At 46.5% G+C, this 16,500-nt stretch overlaps 1 protein-coding gene and 1 long non-coding RNA gene across 2 annotated transcripts in view; one reads left to right on the plus strand and one right to left on the minus strand.

The window, feature by feature from the left end:
* LOC119977138 overlaps positions 1-16,500 on the minus strand; it is a 250,482-nt gene that overhangs the window by 204,651 nt on the left and 29,331 nt on the right. The gene's annotated exons all lie outside the window — the stretch shown is intronic.
* Positions 3,603-16,500, plus strand: part of arhgap20 (Rho GTPase activating protein 20) — a 144,930-nt gene continuing 132,032 nt past the window's right edge. Inside the window, exon 1 of the mRNA XM_038817771.1 lies at positions 3,603-4,132. Within this exon, the coding sequence (XP_038673699.1) occupies positions 4,040-4,132 (93 nt within the window). The 5' untranslated portion in view covers positions 3,603-4,039. The remainder of the gene's footprint in view (positions 4,133-16,500) is intronic.

Below are 16,500 nucleotides of genomic sequence, written 5' to 3' on the forward strand. Positions count from 1 at the left end.
AGCCATAAAGAACATCAAAAGTAGAAAGTCAGAGGACAGGATCAGATACCAGTGGAAGCATCTAAAAGTGGGTGGCGAAACAATAGGAAATTAAATGAAATAGATTATTGTTTTTTTAAATTTAGAGTACCCAATTCATTTTTTCCAATTAAGGGGCAAATTATTACCTACCTTGCACATCTTTTGGGTTGTGGGGGTGAAACCACGCAAACACGGGGAAAATGTGCAAACTCCACATGGACAGTGACCCAGAGTCGGGATCGAACCTGGGACCTCGGCCCCGTGAGGCAGCAGCACTAACCACTGCACCACGTGCTGCCCTAAATGAAAGAGATTATTGATAAGACATGGACAAAAGGTGAATGACCTTGTGAGTGGAGACTGTTCAAAACATTGTATGCTAAGTGTCGTCAGTCTTGTACTAATACTGCTACATAATCATCAGAGATTCACCCACTGTGTGAAGTGGTAGAGGAGCAGTTTGGCTTCAAGAGTTCCCAGGGAGATGTGGCTACATCATTAAAAAGTTGTAGCATATGGAATATGCAGATGATACCACACTTAGCCAGAACAAAGGAAGGTCTAAGAGACCACGGCAGACCTGGTAAATGACACAGTGAGTCTATTGGACAAAACATGAATGAGGCAAAGACCAACATTGTGGCTTTAAATGGCAATGGAAAAGTCAAGAGGACAATTTAAGGGGTTCCTTGGTCCTATCAAACCACCATAGCCTGTAAAAGGACAAATGAGGTGCAGCTATAAAATGTAAAAGGGTGCTTTTGTAGAATGGTTGTTGTGTCATGTTTCTGGCTATGGTATGGCCTTTCCATGTTTTAACATCTTACAATCGGTAAGAGGCGCAGTCTTCTCCCACATCACTTCAATCAATAAACTACAGTCTGGTCAAGGAAGAGGTCAACATCATAATATAAACATAAAACTGTCTAATCCAGAGTAGTACTTATACTGACTTTTCTCAAAGAGTTCGGCACTCTTTCTCCCAGTAGAAATCAGATTAGTTTTGTGCTGACAGTCTGCATAATAAGAGTATCTATTTCTAATCCACTATTTCTAATCTGTCTCTTACTGGGTCCTAATGCCCTCTGCGAACAGAAACCCAATTCATATTAGCTTTGGTGCATAAATACTGAAGTATGTTTTGTGAATAATAATGGTACACATCATGGTTTATGTATGAATAAAAGTAAATAGAGTTTCTCTGAAAAGCACTTTAAATCAAGACCCATTATTGTGATTCAGGAAACATAACTTTTAAACTCTTTATGCCATAGGGTGGAAATGAGGCCTTAAGTGGGTCGGTGCAAACTCGATGGGCCCAATGGCCTCCTACTGCACTGTATGTTCTATGTTCAAAAAACATTGCAAAGCAAAGTATCTCATGAGGATGGGTATGCGGCAGAAGTGGAAGAGGAGTTAGGGAAGTGATACAAGGCAAAGTCAGTTTTGAGAAAGGTTTTGAAGGAAGAGAGTCAGATTAAGGTGCCGGGTTTTATGTGGAACATTGTATTATGTGGAACATCGAGTGGAGAGAGGGAGAGCTGCTAACAGGTCAATTTTGGGTAGCTAATTGGTCAATGTTGAGAGTTGAGGGATAAAGAGGAGTGAAGTAATGGCAATGGAGGGAATGTGAGGAAACATTGCGAGGACAGGTAAAAGCAAATTCCTTTGGATGCTGAAATCTTAAATAAAAACAGAAAATGTTGGAAAATCTCAGTAGGTTTGACGAAGAGTCATATGGACTTGAAACGCTGGTTCTGTTCTCTCTCCACAGATGCTGTCAGATCTGCTGAGATTTTGGTTTTGATTGAGGGGACAGGTATGATTAGAGGATGGAATTTAATGGGTTTATGATGCAAGGGACATTGTGTTGGAATTACAGCAATAGTTGGTACTCAGCAGATTGGGGAGAATACTATTAGATGGGTTACGTTCGGAGGTGATGAAGTTGCAGCAGCAATGATGATGAGATCAGGATGTAGGAAGGTGATATTGTGGCGGTGGAAATAGGTGGTCTTTGTTGGTAGCTGGAAAATGAGGTTTGAAACTTACCTCAGGGGTAAAATAAAACATTGTGTTTGCGCAAAATTGGGCTCAGAGTGTTTGCCGGGGAGAGGGATGGAGATTAAGGGTGAGGCACAGGGATTCTGATAGGATGTGCTGACCTTTAGTTAAAGGAAGTTCTTGCTTCAACCAGGACAAAGGAGTGTATGAGTTAAGAATAGTGCAAAGAAGGAGATCTGAGTGCTACTGCTGGGTGATTGAGAAAGTGAAAGTTGGTTCCATGTCTGTGAATGATTTCAGCAATGGGTAGCGTGTAGATGGGGCAGCACGGTAGCACAGTGGTTAGCATTGTGGCTTCACAGGGCCAGTGTCCCAGGTTTGATTCCCCGCTGGGTCACTGTCTGTGTTGAGTTTGCACTTTCTCCCCAAGTCTGCGTGGGTTTCCTCCGTGTGCTCCTGTTTCCTCCCACAGTCCAAAGATGTGCAGGTTAGGTGAATTGGCCATGCTAAATTGCCCTTAGTGTCCAAAAACGTTAGGATGGGTTATTGGGTTACAGGGGTAGGGTGGAAGTGAGGGCTTAAGTGGGTCGGTGCAGACTCGATGGGCCGAATGGCCTCCTTCAGCACTGTATGTTTTAGATTAGGAAAGGAAGGTAAGAATGTCAACTGGGGTTACAGCTGAGCTGATGGTGGAGTGAGAGAGCAGAATGTGCTGCAACAGATGTGCAGATTTCATTGAGGCGATTAGGCATGGAACCAAGGCTAGGACAATGCCATGGATGTATCACATGGGGGGGAGAGACAGTACCTAAAGACAGAATATTGAATACTATTAAAATAATTAAGAGTAGGATTAATTAAATGTTTTGAACCGTTGTTTTAAAGGATATTTTGGTGACTTTGAGTGGGGCAAGTGGGAATGGGATTGAATGAATTTCAAGACAGGTTAAACTGGGCAGTATGAAGCATTTAAATACTTCAGAGAGGGAGTAAATGGGCTGGTGAATCTTGGAATTCTTTACCTCAGAGGGCTATCCAGGTCAGTCATTGGGTATATTCAAGAGAGAGATCAATCAATTTCCAGATATTAAAAATATCGAGGGATATGCGGATACTGCCGGTAAATAGCATTGAGGTGGAAGACCAGCCGGAAGATCAGCCATGAGAGCCATGATCTAGATGAATGATGGAAACAGGCTCGAGGGGCTGAATGGCCTACTGCTCCTATGAAGTTTGGAGATTGGGCTGTACACGGTGGGATGGATCTATTGAGGAGGTGTGTGACATGGCAACAATTGGGCGGGGGGGGGGGGGGGGGGAGCAGAACCTGATCATATTTGTTTTATGTGAGACACGAGGACATATGAATACTTTTCAAATTCCTGCAATGATTTAGTCCCCAGAATGTTATTCCAACGTCTTCATTTCTCAACATTGGGATCCAGAAAGCGAACGTGCAGTAAACGGTGTGATACTACGCGCGGTATTTAATCAAACAAGGGGTTATTCTGTCGGCCAATTAGATATAAGGCGAAATTAAGGTGGGACAGTGCATTTGGAGCGATGATAGTTTACTCTGTAATCAGAGCGTGTGTGAGCCGGGTTGGTGTGGAATGATCTGTGGTTGACAGGACCACTAGACAGCGCCTGTCCATAAGTATAATCAGCAGAGATTCCCATCTGATATTTGCGCTGCGCAGCAGTGTAGGTAACCCGTGGGGCTTTAAGACCCAGGGCCCGGATACTTGGAGAAGAGGAGTAGTATCCATGGTAAAGCGGTGACGCTGGCTTTAACAAAGCTTATTTAATAACAAGATCGTCAGATAACCAGGCCATTCAGAACTTTCTGCCCAGACTATTAGAGTGCCGTGTGTGGGGGAGGATTGGTCAAGTCTTTCCCCAAATGAAGCTCGCGTTAGCTGCAGCGCCAAGAATCTCAGTTCGGTGAATATCTCGAAGTCTTGTCCTTAGAATGAATGCAGAGGGCGATTAAGGAATTACACATCTTCAAACTATGTCGCCTCAACAGGATAACATTGGTCAGAACCGCTCTTCCTCGCTGACGGGGGAATCTCGAATACCGGGCTGCGGGCGGTCAGGAGAGAAGGTAGCCGCGAATTTAAACCAGCTCTTGTATGAAATGTGGATCGGGCTGCTTTCTGGAAACCCGGGTGTCCATTCACAGGATAGATAGCAACCACCTCGCCGCTTTCTCGAGACAAGTACACGCTTGTTGTTCTGGGCAATTTTTATTAGTCTGTGATTGTTCTGCTGCAGTTTATTTAGTCAAATACTGTCGAAAGTAGAAGAGAGTTAGTTGTTTTCCAGTTTTCTGTTGGTTCGGCTCACCTTATTGAGGCTGGGATTAGGAAAGGTCACAGTAAATGAGGATCTCCTCCCCCTTGATACTAAACCAAAACTGTTGGTTTTGCCGACCCTTGGTGCAGACAGCAATTCTACAAACGCCAGTGAAAATTCTGACATGAAAGCAAATAGTTTTAAACTGCTCTGGAGGGTCTCTGTCTGAGGGCTCCACAGGGTGTGAATCGAAATTGACAGCTGGTAAAGAACACCATTTACTGCGGGCAAAATGTAACATTTTTGACTAATTTTCTGGCTCCTGTTCATATAGAAAATAGTCACCCATAATAGGGAGGGGAGGGGAGGGGGTACATCCCAGCACTTGGGCTGCACGGTTCGTGTTGCATCTGCGTCTGGCCTGGGACCAATGGGAATCCAACAATGCTTTTGCAAACGGCTGATAACTGGATTGTCCCAGCACTAATCGAGCCTAAGTGGGTTATTTGGCTTCAGGTAGGGTGGGCTCAGTCATTCAGTTCAAACCGTGGTAGTCTGTATGAAATGTCTGTTTGGTTGTCAGCTGTAATCGTGTGGAGCCAAAATAAGTTTTTGGGTGGCTGGTCTCCTGAGATAGTTATAAAGAGAGGAAGTTTAAAAAAAAATATAAGAACGTTTGTTCCGATTCATGGTCAGAATGAGATTTGAGATTAAAGAGAGAGGGTAAATCAGGACTCGGTGGCACCACGCTAGCTGCACAGTATATTGAGGTTCGGTTCTCCATTGGGTGCTGGAGCAGGGGCTTTGTAGTTTTGTAGCTCCCGAGGAGCTTTAATTAATTATACAATTAAACAACTCACCGCTTCTTCCCCTTTGCTGAGCTGCAGTGCCTGGAGTCTCTAGCCAGCCAGTGATTTAAGGTTGTTTGACCCCCTGAATTAATTACTTGGATATTGAGCAAGTAAAATTCGGAACACCCAAGTTGTCCACTGAATTGATATGTGATGCCGAACCTCAGAAAAATGTGAAGACCCAAATATGTAGCAGTCAGTTTATATTTCCGATAAAGGGCTGTGTGTGTCTGCAAATATGTGCCTACCGGAGAGAGGCTACTACTTGTGTAATAAATGTACGGTTTTATCATAAATATTTTTGATAGAATTACGTTGTAGAGTAACGGGCAGTCTCGAGAGCAGTCCTCACGATGAAAACAGCTCGCTGACCATCCGTGTAAACTTTTTCATTGGAACTTGATTATAAACGCAAGTCTGGCAAAGGCTGAAGAGTGAGCGATGAATTGCTGGGATGTTTAGCATTGCTTAGCCTCCCTTGGACTAGTTTGTCAATATTTGCCTCCATAAACAGTTCTAAAAATGATTATATTGAACAAATAGTATGGTTATAAACGTAGGAATGACTTTTTTTGGAATGGCATTTTTTGTTTTTGAAGGTTTTACATTCTTCATATCTGACACCACTGAAGTTACTATAAAACGACAACGTGCATTCGGCCCAAGCTTTGGGTTTGGGTGTTCTTCCGCAATATGAACAACCGTCCTGATCCCAGTATGGGCTCTGCTCCCTATCTAACCCGCTCTTAAATGTTGGCTCGTTGTCTCCTTCAATCACAAGCTCTGGAAGTACATTCCATGACTTAATCCTCTGTAAAATAAGGTTTCTTCTATTATCTGTCTTAAATCTATTCTGACAATCGCAGCATCTGTGGAGAGAGAAGGGAGCTAACGTTTCGAGTCTGGATGACTTTGTCAAAGCTCTTTGCGAAAATCATCCCGACTCGAAACGTTAGCTCACTTCTCCACAGATGCGGTCAGACCTGCTGAGATCGTCCAGCATTTTGTGTTTAAGATTCCAGCATCTGCATTAATTTGCTTATCTCTTCTTTTGTCTTTTGGTTCTTCTTTTGTCTTTTGATTCTAAATTCAATTAATCAATTTCCATCTCCTGTGCCCCGTCCTTTTATTATTTGTAACACTTTTTTTTTCAAATCCCCTTTCAATTTCATCTGTACTCTTTTACAAGTCTTTCTTCTTTGTGTTTCCTCATTGCAGACAAATTATGCTGCGAAATTTAAAACTACACACACTGTAGTGTTACTAGAAATTTGCCAATTATATCTTGCCTTTTATAATTCTACATGGTTTGCCATAAATCCGGCACACGGTCTTGCGTTGTTTTTATGGCATTATGCAATTAAGGGGCTGCTTTTCTTGTCTTGGGAACCTGAAATCCCTCTATCCATCCCCTTCACCCTACTTTCCAATTCAATGTATAATTCTACATGTGATTTTTCTTACCACAATTCAGCGAGTCACATTTACTGCAATTGAATTCCATCTGCAGCTCCTTTGCTCATTTCACATCTTGTCAATGACCCCTTGAAGTTTACTTTGAATCTTAGAATTATTTGTGCCTCGACTGAGTCTCTTCTGATAATCGAACTTGGAATCTAAATCATTGTACACTGTGAACAGAAGCAGTGAAACTCTGTGGGATACTGTTACCCACTGCCATCCATTGAGAAATGGCCCCTAATCCGACTCTCGACTTCCGCCCTTCAAACTAATCTTTAATCCAATTTGTTACCCTCCATTAATTTTATATCCTTTAATCTTCTCCAGTTGTGTCCTGTGTGCTACCATATATGAAAGAGAACAAATTCTGCTGGGAGGTGTGACTGAAATGACCTGCCGGCTGGGTGGCGATTCAATATTATTTTTGCTTATTGGAACATTTTCTGCCAAATGTTAACTGAAAATTGATGCAATTTTTATGTTATTGATCTATTTCTCCCACCCCCAGTGTTGCTTGGCCTACACACACACTCTCTCACGCATACTCACACAAACACTCACACATACACTCGGGGGCAATTTTCCCTTTGATTTTATTTTGCTCTCTGCTCGATATGTTCCAGAGTGCATAATAGCAGATGAGAGATCAGGATCTCAGTAAAAAAAGGATTTTGATATGTAGGTTAAAGTAAAGGATACGGAGGGAAAAGGGTGCAGTGTAAATAGGGATATAGCATGGATTGCCACAATCTAATTGAATTGTGAGCAGGCTTTGGGGGCGGAATCTTAATCTTTTTCCTTTGGTTCTTATAATGGGAAGCAAGTTGCACAATAATTAAAACCTTGTGTCAAAGCATTGCACCCAAAGCAGAGTTCCAAGCTCCAAGTTACTTGTACTTATTGGGAGACTACTCCTGTAGTTGCTTTGTAGCAATTAGGTTTTTATTTCATTAAACATGGGGGTGGAAGGGAAACCAAGTTTCTAAGATAATGATTTGCACTAGATAACAGTATCTGTTTTGTATAGTTGATCATAATATAGACGGAGTACAGGAGAAGTTTCGGGCATTTTAAAAATAGATACCAGTAGTCCTTGTGTAATTTAGTGCATCAAGAAAAGCTGAAAGAAATACCTCAAAAGATACAATACGGTGAGATTTTCTATGATCAGTAAGCAGCAAGGTGAGATCCGGACCAGGTGATGCAAAACTGCTCCCAAGTTCCTGACCCTCCTTATCGGGATGAGGCTCGACATTTATCCAAACTAGGAACTTTGGGACTGGGGTTTCCAAGAACATAGAAGGAATCTTACACCTTATTCAATTTCTCATATCAGTCTGTAAATTATGATTAGTTTTGGTATAGATGGTATGGATTATTTTGTGGTTATTTCACAATGATAAAAACTAGGTGTATATAACTAAATGAAAAAAATTATACAAAATTCACAAAGGTCATTCAGCCCCTGGAGTATGTTCAACATTTAATTGGATCATGTACATCAACTTCATTTATCCACCTTTGCTTCACTTCTTTAAGAACCTTACCCAGCAAAAACCCATTAACCTTCTGTCTTGATGAGTTCAATTGACCCCAATATCCACAGCCTTTGAGTAAACAGATTCTAGATTTCCACCTTAGTGTGGAAAAAGTGCTTCCGGAGTCCACTTCTAAATGGAAAGATATACTGCATTGGAAACCGTTCCGAGAAGGTTCACGATGCTAATTCTTGGGATGAAAGGGTTGTCTTTTGAGGAACGTTTAAGCAGTTGGGCCGATAATCATTGGAGTTTAAAAGAATGAGAGGTGATCTTATTGAGACATTTTAAGATTCTGAAGGGATTTGACAGGGTAAATGCTAGTAGGATGTTTCCTCGCTTGGGGGAATCTAGAACACGGGGCCACAGCTTAAAAATAAGGGGCTGGACTCTCGGCTGTTGGAATCTCCATTGCGCTGGCAGACAAGAGATTTCCCGATGGCGCAGACCTGCCCATAATGGGAAACCCCATTGGTCAGCTGGTGAGATGGAGAATCCCGTCCAAGGAGTCTCCCATTTAAGGAGATAATACGGTGAAATTTCTTCTGAGGGTCTTTATTACAGAGCACCGGAAGCCTCGATCACTGAATATATTCAAGGCTGAGTTAAACAGATTTTGGATCAACAGAGTTTAAGGGTTATGTGGAACAGGTATGTGGAGTGAGGCACAATCGGATCAGACATAATTTTGTTGGATGGTGAAGCAGGTTCAAGGAGCGAAATAGCCTACCTTTGCCCCTATTTCTTGTGTTCTTACACAAATATTGGCCAGGACGTCAAGAATAACTCCTGCTTTGCAATGAAATAGTATCATGAGATCTTTACATTCACCTGAGAGGGCAGGGGGGTCTCAGTTTAACTTTTCATCTGAAAGACACCACCTATGACAGTGCAGCAATCCCTCAAAATTTCAGTCTTCCATGTTCTAAACTGAAGGACGGAGAAATAAAGTTTATGCAATTGGGTCTTATAATTTAAACCATTTGAAACCTTGGTATCATTCTGGTGAATGTGCGCTGTACTCCTAAGGCTGATGCATTTTTTCCTGAGGTTCTGCATCCAAAACTGAATGAAGAACTCCAGTTGTGATCTGAACAAGGCTCTGTACAACTGAAGCATCACTTTTTCACTTTTGAATTCCAACTCATTTCAGATAAAGGCCAGCATTCCATGAGTCCATTTGGGCAGGATAGATTGTAGCAGCACAGTATAGCAAAACCTAAATGTAGGAACCTCAGTGCATTATTAAAAAATTAATTACCATTTCAAAATCGTGGCAATTCCACCAATGCAGTGACAGTGTTAATAACATAGTCACAAGGTGGAAATATCCATTATTACCTCAATAAATTCCAATTAGTTGACCGCTTCTGAAAATTTCATTGAGTATAATTCAAATCTTTAGCAATTGCATTTATCAAAATCTATTTGTGATATGCAACTTATTCCAGACACTAAAATAAAATTATTGGTAACTGAGACTGTTATAATCCATTTAAACTTTTCCTACTCCATGTTTGTGTGCAACCAGCAAAGGAGAAAAAAGTTCAGGGGTGAAATTCACCGACCCCCAGCAGGGTCGGAGAATCGACTGGGGCCGCCTAAAATCCCGCCCCCGCCGTGGCAGAGATTCTCCGCCACCCGGGAAGTGGCGGCGGCAGGAATCTCACCACTCCGACCGGCGAGGCCCCTGCGGTGATTCTCCGGCCCGGATGGGCCGAAGTCCCGCCGCTGTGAGGCCTCTCCCGCTGCCGAGGTTTGAACCACCTCTGTAACGGCGGGATCAGCGGCGCGAGCGGGCCCCGGGGTCCTGGGGGGGTGATCGAACCCCGGGGGGTGCCCCCACGGTGGCCTGGCCCGCGATCGGGGGCCCCCGCTCAGACTCCGGGCCAGTGGCCTGGCGGCACTCTTTCTCCTTCCGCGGCCACCACAGCGGAAGAGAACCCCACATCACGCATGCGCCGGCAGTGACGTCAGCGGCCAGCTGCCGCTAATGTCACTGCCGGCGCATGCGCCGACCGGCGAAAGCCTTTCGGCCAGCCCTGCTGCCGGGGGCGCTGGTTTTTTGCGCCAGTCTTCTGGTGCCAACTTGCTCCGGCGCGGGGCTGGCTCCCAAAGGTGGGAGAATTCCCCACCTTTGGGGAGGCCCGACCCCTGAGTGGTTGGTGCCACTCCCCTACGCCGGGATCCTCAGTCACGCAGGGTAGGGGAGAATCCCACCCCATGTCACTTTCCTGCCTGCCCCCTACTTATCCCTTGGCTGCCTTACTTAGACTTGGTTCCTGGGACCAATTTGCAGCAAGACTCCATCACTTGCCTCAGTTCATCATAATTAATTTTGCTGCAGCCCAGATGGTGTCCTGCTCTTGAAGATCCTCTTTAAATGCACTTCATCAGGTCTTCTTTGGCTGGTTCCTTCTTTTTCCATATGTTGGTGTCCATTTTCCTGCTACTCTTGTGGGATGTGTCAGTCTTGGTTATCACTTTGTCACAATGACCCGCAAGTACTTCTGGCCAGTCATATTACACACTTCTTCATGGGCGATGCTGTCTCGCCTTGTGATGCCCAGGATGTTCATGGGCAATGCTGGTGAAAGACGTCCAACTTACATGACACCTTTGCTCTTCTCTTCCATGTCTCATTGGCATAGATTATAGTTTGTAAAGTTGCAGCTTCAAAGTCTTTTGATAGTGTTCGATGCCTGAACCTATTGTCACTGGACTAATAATCCAAACAGCCAGGCTAATGCTCTGAGGACCTGGGTTCAAATCCCACCACAGCAGATGGAGAAACTTGAATTTAAAAAAAATCCAAAATTAAAAGTCGAATGATGATCATGAAACCATTGTTGGTTGTTGTAAAAATCCATCTATTTAACTAATGTTCTTTAAGGAAGGAAATCTTCCATCCTTGCCTGGTCTGGTCTACACGTGACTCCAGACCCACAGCAATGTTGGTTACTCACCGGTTCAAGGGCAATTAGGGATGGGCAATAAATGCTGGCCCAGCCAGCGATGCCCTCGTCACCAAAAAAAGAAAAAGTGGAGCCACTGGAAGATTGAAGCATCTTTACCAATTCCCACCCTCCAGATGTTGCTTCCCTGGTAAGGGAAGTGGCTAGTGTCCACACAGGATCTCAGCATCTACCTTTCAGTACCTAACCTACCTCAATCCCCAATGAATATAGGCTCAACATTTCCTCATAAGACATATCCGTCATACGAAGAATCAACCTGAATTGACTCCAATACAAATATATCCCTCCTTAGATAAGGATACAAAAACTGTAAGCAGTACTCAAGATGTAGTCTCACCAAAGACCTGTACAATTATTGCAAGACTTCTCCATTTTTATATTGTTTGCCCCTGCATTGCCACATTCCGCTTGCCTTCCTAATTACTTGCTGTACCTCCATGCTAGCTTTTTGTGATTTATGTATGAGAACATCCAGATCAGTCTGTACCAAAGCATTCTGTAATCTTCGCCAAATTGAATAATATATTGCTTTATAATTTTTCTTACCTGAAGTGGAAACCTCACATTTTGCCACATTATACACAATCTACCAAATTTTGTCCACTCACTTAACCTTTCTATATCCCTTTTGCTGTGTCCCCCTCATCTTCCCACCTATCTTTGTAATGTGAGCAAATATGGCTACAATATGCTCAGACATTTCACCCAAATTATTGACATCGATTTTAAAAAAACATCTTTTTATTCTCATTTTCATCAAATAAACAACAAAAGAAAAAAACAATCCAAAAACTAATACAATAACAACCTCCCAAACAAAACCAGCACCCCTGTCAGTATACAAACCAAAGCCATCTGCCCATGTGTTCCAGGTAAAAAATTGACAGTCAATCTGTAAATAATGTAATCGAAAACAACAATAACTCCTCTTTCCCCATCTCCCCCCCCCATGTTCAATGGCAACCAATTCTCGAGAGTACATAATAAGCAGTCCTATGAATTGTAGAACCCCTCCTTCAATCCCCTCAGCTCAAATTTCATCTTCTCGAGAGTCAGAAATTCAAGTAGGACCCCGCCAAGCTGAGGCACAGGACGGAGAAGCTGACCTCCACCCCAACAGGACCTGCCTCTGGGAAATCAGCAAGGCAAAGGCTAAAACATCTGTCCCCACACCCACCTGCAGCTCGGGCCGGTCCAACACCCCGAAAATTGCTTCTAGGGGCCCTGGTTCCAAGTTCACGTGTAGTATCCCTGAGATGATACTGAAAACCTCCCTCCAATACCTCTCCAGCTTCGGACAGGACCAAAACATGTGTATGTGGTTTGCGGGGCCTCTCCCATACGTCCTCCACTCCCTCAAGAGTTGGCTCATCCTCGCCCTCGTGAGGTGCGCCCCATACAGCTGGATCAGCCCCAACCTTGCGCATGAGGTTGAGGCATGTGCCCTCCGGAGCACCTCACACCACAAACTGTCTTCCAAATCCTCCCCTAACTCGTCCTCCCACTTGGCTTTAATCCTCTCCATGGATACCCTGTCCTCACCCAAAATCCTCCCGTAGTTCAACGACACCACTCTCTTCATTCCTCCTGCTGTCAATATGTCTTCCAACAGCGAGGGGCCGTCGCTATCGGGAATCTCTGAACCTCCTTCCCAGCAAAGTCTCGGAGCTGCAGGTACCTAAACCCTTCCCCTTGGCCCAGTCCATATTTCTCTCCCAACTCTTCCAACCTCGCAAAATATCACCCCAGAAACAGGTCTTTTAGTACCCTGATTCCCCTCTCCTCCCATCTCTGAAACCTCACATCCAGCCTCCCCAGCTCAAACCTGTGATTCCCCCGGTCGACATCTCCCCTGATCCAGCCCCCAGCTTAAAGTGCTGCCTCAACTGCCTCCAAATCTTCAGTGTTGCCACCAAATCATCAACATAAATTGTGGGCACGATTCTCTGCCCTTGTTACGCTCTCGCTCAAGTGAAACAAGGTCAGTGAATGGCAGGGGAGGCCAAAAACAAGAATCGCACCAGGCGGCAAACAGTTTGCGATGCAACTGGCCTGCTCTCGTAGGCAAAATTGGGATCGCGCTGTCGTGTGGCAAGAAACCAATTATCATCACTTAAGCCCCATTTCCATAAAATTAATGACAGCCACTCCATATTCAACAGCCTTCCGTCATTCATCGGCCTCCCCAGCAAGTGGTCATGCTGGTGCCGATTAGTATTCATTTTGAACAACGTGAACATAGCAGAAGGGCTTCTGTGGGGAGCCGAGGAGGTGAGTAGCCATCTTTGCTCACAGGCAAAGAACCCGGGGCACTGGGCTTGCCACACCAGTGCTCGGCAGGGTAGGGGACCCTCGGCTGGTTGGGGGGGGGGTCACCCTCCGGAGGGGGAGAACCATGCACGGAACCAACATGCCAACCCCTGGATCGTGTGTATCCGTTCCGGATGCCCGTCTGCCCAACTGACCACCCATAACCTATAAGGGGCAGCACGGTAGCATTGTGGATAGCGCAATTGCTTCACAGCTCCAGGGTCCCAGGTTCGATTCCCGGCTGGGTCACTGTCTGTGCGGAGTCTGCACATCCTCCCCGTGTGTGCGTGGGTTTCCTCCGGGTGCTCCGGTTTCCTCCCACAGTCCAAAGATGTGCAGGTTAGGTGGATTGGCCATGATAAATTGCCCTTAGTGTCCAAAATTGCCCTTAGTGTTGGGTGGGGTTACTGGGTTATGGGGATAAGGTGGAGGTGTTGACCTTGGGTAGGGTGCTCTTTCCAAGAGCTGGTGCAGACTCGATGGGCCGAATGGCCTCCTTCTGCACTGTAAATTCTATGATAATCAATTCTATGAAACCCCCACTGACTGTCGAGGCCTCTGGCCGTGTAACTGAAGGGTATTGTGATAGGGGATTGGAAATCGTGGTTAAGTGAGCACTTCACACAACCCAAGTGGATTCCTGTGCGTGGGCGGACCATGTAGCATGTGGGAGTCATTGCCTAGCATCCCAATCACACCTTGATACATGGACACTGCCTGAACACTGCGGGAGGCCACACCACACACTCAGCAGCCAACATCTGAAACACCCAGGGGATAGTACACAGCTCCGGGGATATGTGCACGGCTGGAGGGTAGGTGAGTGTTACAGGGGAGGGGGAAATGCCTGGAGTGATGGGCCAAGGGTTTGGAGGTCGGACCGCATTGTGGAAGAAAGTGACAGAGGCGTCAAACTGGTTGTGATCAAGGGTGTTTATTGTGTTTTACAATTCTCCACTCTCCCAATGGTGCTCCCCCCTCCCATGGCGCCCTCAATGATCCTCTGTGCTTTGCCTTCCTAGCTCTACTGCTACATCTAGGTGTGTCCCAAGGATGCACATCAGAGGTGGAGGCAGCCAGCTGCTTACCTTGTCCCGTTGCCTTCGATGCCCCTGGCGGGCACACTTGTTGCCGTACCACCCTGTTCCGGGTGCTGACTGTGTGACATGGCCTCATCAGAGGGGTAGAACTGGGGGGGAGCTGGTTGCCACCGTCACCACTCAATGGGACAGGTCCTGGTTACCACCCAGCAACCCCTCCTCTCGCCCGGTGCTAATAGGGCCCTGGGGCAACTGGTTTGAGCCATCTGACTCTGCCAGCCCTGGTGTCTCCCCGATGCTTGCACCATCGCGTTGGCGCCCTCGGCAATGCTCCTCAGTGACTGGACCATACTCTGCAGTGCCGCGGCAATGCCCACCTGAAACTGGGCAAGCTCCATAGTACCGTGGCCATTCCCATCTGAAAGTGGGGCATGTCCCGCAGAACCTCATCAAGGTCAGCCTGGTACTGAGTAACATCCCCCAGCGAGGTGGACATTCTGTCAAGAGCCTCAGCCATGGCCATCACTGACTGCGCAACGCCTTGGTCACCTTTACTCATGGTGCCGACGTCGTGCACCAGGTTCTCTAGTGCTGTCGCCACCCAAACAGTGTTGGCCTCGGTGCCACTCATTGCCGGCGACACCTCCTGCATCCGTAGGCTCTGGGACTCCTCCAATCGGCTATGGATCTGCTGGAGTGTCGCTAACAACCCCCTCTGAATGGGCTGACTGCACCCTAACATCTCCATTAGCACGTCCGTGAGCTCAGCATCAGGCTGGGACCCAGCTGGGTCCTGGAATCCGGCAGACATTCGACTTCTGTCTCGTTTAGGGGTTCCTACCTCCACCTGATGTACATCAGCAGCTTTGTGGTGCTCACCAGATTGTGCCCCAGAAGCCTGACCACTAACGTTTCCCACCGAGATGTGTATCTGCACTGGTGGAAGGTGGGAATGACAGCTGTGACGCTCGATAGTGTCTTCCTCGGAGCTCCCCTCTAAGGTGGTCTCCTGGGAGGGTGGAGAGGCGAACACTCAGGATGGGCCGGCGCCGTGGACTGGAGATGCTGTGGGAGAACGAACACGTGGTCAGTAGTAGGGAGCGGTTAGTCAGTATGGTAATAACAACTCACGTTTGACAGGTCCTTTGGGTGGAGTCCAGTGGTTCCTCATCTCTGTGGCATCCGGCAAACTCCACATGAGTGTTCACCCTGTCCTCAGCCACGCCGGTCACCTCTGGGGCCTGCTCTTCAAAGGAAGTGAGGATTCTTGTGTCCAGCACCCCTCAACCAGTCTGGGCCCTATCCCGGTGATTGTGGGAGAGCTTTTCCTGAGGAGACACAGAGAGGGCATCATTACCCACATGGGGGGGGGGGGATGTGAAGGGTTTGGGGGAAGAGGTTGAAGGGAGAGAGGGGGGGCAAAGAGACAGGTGGGGATCGCATGGAGAGTTTGGGGGGGGACGCTCGCATGGGGGCGGAAAATTCACCGGAGGGGGGGAGAGGGAGCTCATGCTGCCCGATGTAGGATGTTGACTTTTTTCTGCACTGGAGACCAGCCCTCCTGATCACACTCCTGGAATTTTCAGCCACCGCTACCTCTTTCCAGGCAGCACTGGCTGCCCAGTGGCTGACTCTCCAGGACCCTCGGGGGAACAGGACATTTTTCCTGGCCTCCACCGCATCTATGAGCCTCCATACGTCTGCGTCCGCGAATCTTGGGGCCAGTCTCCTGGGTGACATTATTGTAAGCTGACGGGGGTTGGCTGAGCAAGTGCTGCTCAACCTTGTTAGCGGGGTCTGGCGACTATGGTGCCGGTGAATCGGCTGACGAGCCTTCATTTGCAGTGAGAAGCCTGTGGGGCCTCATTAAGCTGGCCTGAACGTCGGGAAGCTCACGGCAATTCCTGCTCGCTACCACACTTAGAAATCTTTCTGGAGAATTGCGCCCTCTAAATAGTTATGGCCCCAGCACCGATCCCTATGGCACTCGACTAGTTAT

The sequence above is a fragment of the Scyliorhinus canicula genome, chromosome 14 (genome assembly GCF_902713615.1).
Source record: "Scyliorhinus canicula chromosome 14, sScyCan1.1, whole genome shotgun sequence".
In the NCBI taxonomy this organism is placed as follows: Eukaryota; Metazoa; Chordata; class Chondrichthyes; order Carcharhiniformes; family Scyliorhinidae; genus Scyliorhinus; species Scyliorhinus canicula.